This window comes from Xiphophorus maculatus, chromosome 1 (genome assembly GCF_002775205.1).
Source record: "Xiphophorus maculatus strain JP 163 A chromosome 1, X_maculatus-5.0-male, whole genome shotgun sequence".
Classification (NCBI taxonomy): Eukaryota; Metazoa; Chordata; class Actinopteri; order Cyprinodontiformes; family Poeciliidae; genus Xiphophorus; species Xiphophorus maculatus.
In genome coordinates this window covers 26,709,750-26,718,433 of record NC_036443.1, presented here as the reverse complement: position 1 = coordinate 26,718,433, position 8,684 = coordinate 26,709,750, and the positions used below count along the sequence as shown (strand labels likewise).

The window sequence follows — 8,684 nt, the reverse complement described above, 5'->3', positions numbered from 1 at the left end:
CCCCTGGATGTCTCTCACTGGGTCCTAAAGTCACTCTGCGTTCAAGTGCTACCATGGAACTGGGAGTGAAACATCAAGAAAACAAACCGAGCCATGCATGTGTGCTTTTAAACACGTCCAAACAGCTCAGCCTCTAAAAGTCAGAGTGCAGTGTAAGCTGTACAGCCTGTTGGACGACATTCAGGATACAGGCGAGGAGTGGAAAAGGGATGTTGGCAGAAAAAAAAGAATGGTCAAAGGAAGGGCATCTGAGTCTAACTTTCTGAAAAGGCTTCATCTACCTGTTCTAGATCATTTTAGATTTCACTTATTAAAATATGAATACTCAGTTTGTCATTTTGCACAAAAAGGTATTTATTAGTAACCAGAAGAACTTTTTGTCACAAAAGGGAAAAAAAGCTGTCAAATGTCCTTCAACAAATTTAATTACTACTCACTTGTGAAGCTGAATTACACTTAATGTAGGAGGTAACTTTCCAAATAAAATTAAGCTATTTGAAATAAAAACAAATTTTTGCTGTGATCAACAGTTGTCATACATTGGGTTAGCAGCGTGGTGACATCTAGTGGCTTTGTGCTAAACTTAAACCGAAATATAATACTGTACTGCAGCACAGTAATCAACAAACAATCAGTGTGATTTATAGTCAAAGTAAACATCACTTTTTCCCTATCGATTATTTTAAAAGATTATTTATTTCTTAGATCAGAATTATGTTAGCATGCCCAGAGAAAAACAAAGAAGAAGAAAGTGTTTTACTATGTTTTATGGTAACAAAAACTAAGCACACCCTCTGATTCATTAACCTGCATAACCAGGTCTAACATCAATAACTTGAAAAACTGTTTCTTGCTAAAGTTATTCACACCCTTAAACTTTTTTACCCTTTGTCACTGTAAAACTATACATTTTGATGAGTGTTATACAGATTTATGTGAAAGACCTACACAAATTAGTTCAAATGAAGCAAAATGAAAAAAAGAGACATGTTTATAAATGCTTTTAAGAGGTGTTATGTGGGAAGTCAAGCATTCTAATCTCATAAGTAGTTGTTCTGCGAAGGACATTTGCAAACAAAACAGCACGATGAAGTTCAAGGAGTTTCAAGAAGCAGACAGGTTAGGGATAGGCCGTGGAGAAGTCTAAAGCATAAATCAGGTGTTCAAGCAATCTCCAGAGCTTTAAACATCTCACAAACAGCACTCATCAGGGGTTAAGCTCAGCATTGTAATTCTGGGGAAGCTGATACACAGCTCAGGTGAGAAAAGCTGTTGACAGGAAAACTACTTGGGTTTTCATGAGCTGTACGCCAAAATAATCCGTATTAAGACAATAAAAGACCTGAAATATTGCAGTTAGTGTGCAATGAATCTAAAATATTTGAATGTTCAATTTTTATCATTGCATTATGGAAAATAATGAACTTTATCACAATATGCTAATATTTTGAGAAGGACCTGTATTTATGGCCTTGTAACATTCTGTTCAGAATATTTTGAATTGTTCTGCGATATCTATCAGAATGCAACATCCTGCAACCATTTCTGAGACTGCAATTCCATCACTGGTTTTCCTAAATTTTCTTAATTAATTATCCGATTTTCCCACAGTGCACCCCTAGTGTAGGATTTAGGAATTGAATTTATTTTAAAGAATTTCGAGTTAGTGTCTGTTTTATCTTTTATTGCTTATTTTACTTATTTAAAAAAATTTTTTTAAGGTAAAGTCATGTCACTTGGATGCATGCTACATACACGTATCATTAAGTTAAGTTCCACTTAACTTAATGACAGAAAGTTAAGTGGAAGAAAAATTTGATATATATATGCTGGAAAAAAGGTGGATTTCAGTGCAGAAAAGCTCCTCTGAGAATGTTCCCCTATAAACATGAAACACTGACTATTGTAAAGGAAAAGCAGATGCGCTCGAGCAGGTAATGTACTCAAACCACATCTTTGAGGTCCCAACCAGTATGTTGGTGTGCAGAAAAAAAACACACCATGTAGAGTATGCAGCTAAAGCATATGAGAATATGTGGAGAGGCGAAAGTGGCTCTAACAAACAACAGGAAGTTCAAAGTGATGCAGTCCACCTCTTACATTTCCGAGCAATCTGACTGAAGGCAGCTTTTAGTATCAGCATGAAGATATTGTGCCTACTTTTGCTTGTACATAGTGAGTAACCTATGAACTAATATTTATTGTTTTTCATTTTACTTCCTAATTGTCATTAGTTTTAAAGATAAAAACATATAAAAAGATTGTTTTCCCAATATTTGTTTACATCTTTAAAGATGACAGAGTAGATAAAGTAGAAACTATATATGTGTTTCTTTGTATAAAGTCGAGTGAAATAGTACCTATTACCAAATAGTAAAAAGTACTAGTTGGTAATAAATGCAAAGTAAATTCTGTGGTCATTTTATTGTAATTGCTTACAGATACAATGAAATTCTCCAGGGGTTACGAAGTACCAGTTGTACAATATTTGAACATTTTAATAAATAATAACATTAATATTAAAAATAAACATTGTTTTTTTTTAAATATTATTTATCAGTTTTAGATGAATGTATAAACAGTAATTAGTGTTTTATTTTGCTGTTGTACTTTCCTCTGTAAATAAGAATAAATAAAAGTTGAATTGAAGGTAAATATTTTCATGAAAACTGTAGCGAAGGTTCTACGTTTTAAACTTGAGACTGGTGGAATGATTACACTCGCCACTGTTGTAACAAAAATATTCTCTTTATGATGGATAACCTCTACAGCACTACTCACATTTTTAGCAGGCACTATGTACTAAAACTTAAAACAATTTAACATTTCCTTGCAATTCCAAAATTTTACACTGAAATGTTTTTAAAAACATTTCGTTTCATTATGCATATTAAACTTAATTTATTCATTTAGTTGTTTTAATCCCCCCGCCCCCCGCAAAAAAAAAAAATATATATATATATATATATATATATATATATATACTGTATATATATTTAGAAGCACATGTATTAGCACATGTTAGGGCAGAGTTGCGTCACCACATTTTATAAAGTTGAAGCACACAGAGATAGGAATATTTGATCATTCCTCTTAGTGTAACTCTGCAGGGTGATTTTGGCCTGACAATGTTAATTTATGTTTTAGGTGAAGCTTTTAAGCTTTGATTTGCTTATGGTTTAAGTTAAACTCCTACCTATTATACTGGGCCATGTTCTCAACTTAAATGTTGGATTTCTCTAAATACTTTTCTTTTGTGAAATTATGATACTCCAACAAAAATGTAATTCATTTTAAGATTTTTATGACTCTTAATCAGGGAGGCCAGTAACTGGCTAGTGATGTGTTTTCCTTCTATAAACACTAATATGTCTTTAATTTTACAGCAAGCCTTCAGCTCCAATGCGATGAAAGAGAAATCAGAGCACATATTGGAGGAGAATTCATAATTGTCTGCAGATACGAAAGTAAATTCCTGTTCAGCAACAAGTACTGGTGCAGAGGACCCTCTAGATATAGCTGTGACATTTTGCGGGATACCGATGGTGTTGCAAAACCCAAAAATAAAAACAGGTTGAGCATATTTGATTTGCCAAGACATGTGAAGCTCATGGTGAAGGTAACAAATCTCCAAATTGAGGATTCTGATGTTTATTGGATTGGGATCGAAAAAATTCATGCTGACATAATGATGTCAGTCAAAGTGACTGTTACCCAAGGTAAGAACCATAAATTAATTAAGTTAGAGCACTAAATTAATGCGTTCTCCTTTTATAGAGTGCATTGTTTACTGGCTTACAGATGAACTGATTCAGACTGACTACTCTCATTTTTGTGCCAGTTCCAGTGTCTAAACCCAGACTTTGGCCCCTGACTCCTCTGGCGGACGGTGCAACATGCATGGGGAAGTCACTAACCGTCCGTTGTGGTGGTGCAATGGGAACCAATGTTTTTTATGCCTGGTATCAGCATGTTCACCACAAAGGTTTCTTGCTCCTCAGCTCTTCAGATCTAAGCTTACACTGTGGCATGTTAACAGAGGACAGCGAGTATTACTGCTCTGCCAGTAACAGCATCAGCAATGCTCAGAGTGATGCCCTTTCTGTGAAGATCTTCTTGCCTGACAACAGCAGCTGCATCTATGTTGCTAATATTCCTGGTAAGAACCAAAGTGATGTGACTAAAACTGGCCAATAAAACCATTAACATCCCTCATAGAATATAGCAAATAATTAACACAGATTGAATAATAATCCACAGTATGTTATTTGGTGAAATAAGACTGCCCTGGTTAAACATGTCCCTTAAATGTGATGATCACTAACACAAACATAAATCAGGGCATAGCAATAAATATTTCACAAAATAAATGTATGCTTTTATGAAAATCTGTTTAAATTAGTTTGTTTTCTATTACATCTAAATGTTTTAACTTTTATGGTGCAACAGTTATAATTAGCTTTGTTTTTGTTACTGCATGTCCTTTTAGAGAGAGCATTGCTTACTGGCTTCCAGTGTAGCTAAGATATGCTGATAAGGCTGGTGTTTGTGGTCAAACAAAAGAAAAGAACATGCACCTGACTTAGTGATGACGTTACAGGAAGAAGAACCATGTGTGAGTGTTCTGGTGAAGGTGTGTGCCTGCTGCTTGTCTTCCTATTTTATGGGTGTGATACTTAGTTGTCTATGTCAACATCCTTCCTTTTTGGTAGCCTACCCTCACCTACAGACCGTCACAATAGTTTTAAGAAGAGACTTTGGTCATCTTTATGTCAACAACAGAAATTATGGTCATCATGACTGTACTTGACACTAAATAAGTCATAAAATATAATAGATTGAAGTCACAGTCGTGGTGTAAAGGAGAAGACTTAATTTCCGTTCAATGGTTTTATGTGTTGAGAAGCAGAAATGCAATGAATTCAGATGAGCAACAGCATATAAAGTATACAATGATTTATTTACTATAATCCAAACCTAACTGAGAATAACAAGCTGTGTCCACTCACAAGGCTCTGTTCAGTCCATAATTTATTCTGCTACTCTCACAAACATACATTCTTCTCCCACAAAACTATGTGGGAGAACTCAGAACTGGCAGTAGACTGAAAGAATAGTAAACAAGAAGATTGACACCAAGAAGCATGTTTGTGATTTTAAAAAACACAGTGCTGGAAAAGTGACTTTTAACAGATTTTACTTTGATTCTTTGAGATTTGTTTCTTGTCTAGTGGGTCTTTTTTTAAAATGTTACTCTAAGTAATCTAATCCTCCGTTATGATTAGAGAAGCTTTCAGCACATTGTATGTTGGTGCCACTCTCTCAATTTCATTGTGCAAAAATACTGGGAACATAAAACAACGGCTCGTTCCAACGTGCATCTAGCAAAATGTCAAGTGACAGGTGGCAAACAGCTTGATTGTTTTTTCACTGATTATACATCTCAGGTTATTCTGTCACAACATAGTGACAGATTTAACGAATATGTGAAAAACATACATTGTTTATAAAGGTTACATACTGCAGCTTTAAGAATTCTACTAAGTGAACATATAGGGAAGAGGACTTAGTTTTGGGAACTTTACAGAACTGAAGTGGGCACTGCTTTTTAAATGCTCCTTTGTTCAGCTGAGACAACACGCCTCTTGTTAAGCCTGTCTGCAAAACTGACTGTTCTGGGCAGTTTTGCAGGATTTCATTAAGATATTGAATTAATCATTTTAATTCTCATATAGCCATTCCAGTCTACCATGATTTTCTTCACAAACAGCTTCCATGTGATAACTGTTTGTACGCTTGTCCGTAACCTTTAGACCTATTCCCACCAGCTGAAAAAACAAATTATAATATTATGCAACTCTCTAGTACAATCCCAATCCAATGTTGGATCCTCAGACAACGTGTCCGTACACTGGGCCAAGAGGCTTTATCAAACTTTTTTCAGTTGCATCTGTGCTCTGTGACAGAGCACCTGATTCAAAGGAAATCACATTAGTATAAACGACTTTGTGAGATTCCTGTGCTTAATTTATAAATTTAAATTGGGTGCATTGAATAAATAAAAGATCTAAAACATGCAGGGAAGAGAACCTTTACAACCAGAATCAGGACACCTTTGGGAGGGGTGTTGATCAATAAAGAACCCACAAACCTCAAGTAACTGCAGAACATGTGTGTTAAGTGTGCCAAAGATCAACAACATTTATGTGAGAGACTTTTATGGTCACACAGCAGGGGGTTAGTTCAAACTGAAAGGTTTGAACCACAAGATATTAATTCTGTGGTGCCTTCAGTGTTTAATGCTCTGGTTTAACATGAAATGTGTTTTACGTAAAATGTGAGATTTTACAAATATGAGCTTTTGAACATCTATGAGGTTTGATATAGGCCTATTATTATCATGCTGTTAAAATCAGCAGATTGCCACAGTGTTTTGTAAATATCTTTGCTTTTATTTATTAGGACAGCCTGTTTATGACTGCGCAGACAGAATGAGGACGACTGTGGCTGAAACTTCACCAACAACAATCTGCTTAGAAACTACAAAAATAACCACTGATACATCAAAGCAATCTTTACAAGTCAATCAAAGTGCTATGGATGCGTTTTTCAGCAGGTTAGAGTGCATCTTTTTACTATCTCCCTGATGAAAATAGTATATAATGGAATTAAATGATTAAAAGTAAATTCATCTGAAAAAGTTGTCACTTCTTTCTTACAGCACATGGACTGGAGTACCAGTGTGGTATGAGCTGCTGCGATGGGGTTCTATGACAGTCTTAATCATATGTCTGTGTATATTCATCAGCTGTACGAAAACAAGTCACAAGAAACATGGCAGAAGGAGGAAAAAGTTTAATATGGTGTGAAATCCATTTTGTTTTTGTTTTTTGTCAATTTCATTCATTTTAACATTCATTGTACAGATGTAATCTTTAAAGAAACTGTATTTGCCTCAATTTGCATTTCAAGCTTAAGTGTCCTAAAGCCTAAAGTAGAATTACTGGATGACATGTTATGGCATGCAAAAGAATACTTAAGATAAGTCTATGCTCTATAAGCGACTGCACAAATGTCCAAAATTTGCTTTTACATTAATTATTATACAAATGTTGAGTTGAATTTTAACATTTATATGAATAAACTCTTGTTTTGTTGTTTGAACTGTTTTCTGTCAACTTCTCAGTTATGTACCTTCTTTTTGGGTCTACTATACGAAATTTAAATACATTTCATTAAGGTTTGTGGTCGTTACAAAGGATTTAAATGCTTTTTTACACTTTTCAAATATGTGTAATATGGCAAAGTAAAAAAAAAAAAGAACATAAATGTTGTGCATATTTTAGGGCCATAAATGGAAGCAGAATTGTTTCTTCCAGGATTCCAAACTGTTGCAATCTTTGAATCCTTATTTTATTTTTTACAATACTACTGTTATATTATAGTACAAACATTTTGTGGTGGTTTTTTTTATACTTACTTTGTTTTAAATGTATTATAGTGACATGTATAGTTAAACAACCTGAATTGTGGTCAGATGAGACCAAGTCTTAACTTTAAGCAACATACAAAATGCTTCATGGAGGGACACTAATGCTTCGTATCACCATGAATACATCATCTCCATCTTTTTAAAATTTAATAAATTGGTATTTTATTCTTATTTTACTCATTTTTTTCATTTGTTTTTCACAAATAACTTTGTAAAAGCTAAAAAACAAGAACATTTTTTTTGTTTGGTTTTTTGAAAGATAAAGAGAGAAACTCATCTTTGTTTACACTTTATTTTATGTAGATGTTATACAATACTTGAGTTTGAAACTTAAACTTTTCCTGCAAACATATGTGTTTAGTTTCACAGAGTTATTTTAAAATATTAGCTGGTAGAAAAGCATGACAGAAGAATAAGTTACTCATGAAAGGAATGTAGCTGAGTACAAATGAACTCTGAATTATTCTCAATGCAAAAAGAGTGTTGTGATGGATAGAGCCCAAATTCAGTTTTATTCTGAAACATTTTACCTACTGTAATAAAGAGATTTAGTTTAATATTGTGTTTTAAGCCAGATTCAGATAAATGATCTGCAACATCACCCAAACCAAGCAGCACTTGTAGTGAACTTCGATTTTACTGTAGATGTTGAGGATCCGTCTGATCCTCTGTCAGACTGATAAAATGTTTCATTTTATTTATCACTATTTTACACTTGAATCCATTGTAGGCCCTGAATTGTGAAACATTTGAGTACAAATGGTTTGACCTGAGTAGATTGAAATAAAATACATTTCTCATATAGTTCATGTAGTTCATTAGTGAATATAGTTGCCATATTCTTATGGCTATTTCCAGCAGGACAAAGCATCATGTCACAGAGTTCAAATTATCTTGGACTGTTTTCTTTGGATAATAATGAATTCATTACACATTTCAGTCTCCAGAGTCAGAAATTGAGCTCTTCTTTGCTCAGTATTTTTGCTTTCCATCATTTGTAACAGGTTCATTTTTGTGCAAATATTTTGATCAGAACAATCTTATCTTATCTTATTGATGTTGTGGTTACTGAATGGTTACAGACTTGTGAAGAATGTGGACTTTTCATGTTTAATATATTGTTTCAAGATTGTCATTGTCCCACCCAAAGCATTGCAAATGGCCAAACAGTAACCATAGTTTATAAAAGAGT

General features: G+C 34.0%; 1 protein-coding gene across 1 annotated transcript; it reads left to right on the top strand.

Moving 5' to 3' along the window:
• Positions 1 to 2,123: 2,123 nt before the first annotated feature.
• On the top strand, positions 2,124 to 7,230 carry LOC111609685. The gene is made up of 5 exons (XM_023339321.1): positions 2,124 to 2,175; positions 3,387 to 3,719; positions 3,842 to 4,159; positions 6,463 to 6,616; positions 6,722 to 7,230. Exons 1-5 carry the CDS (start codon positions 2,142 to 2,144, stop codon positions 6,867 to 6,869), a joined length of 987 nt encoding a protein of 328 aa, XP_023195089.1. The 5' UTR covers positions 2,124 to 2,141; the 3' UTR covers positions 6,870 to 7,230.
• The last annotated feature ends 1,454 nt before the right edge of the window (positions 7,231 to 8,684 follow it).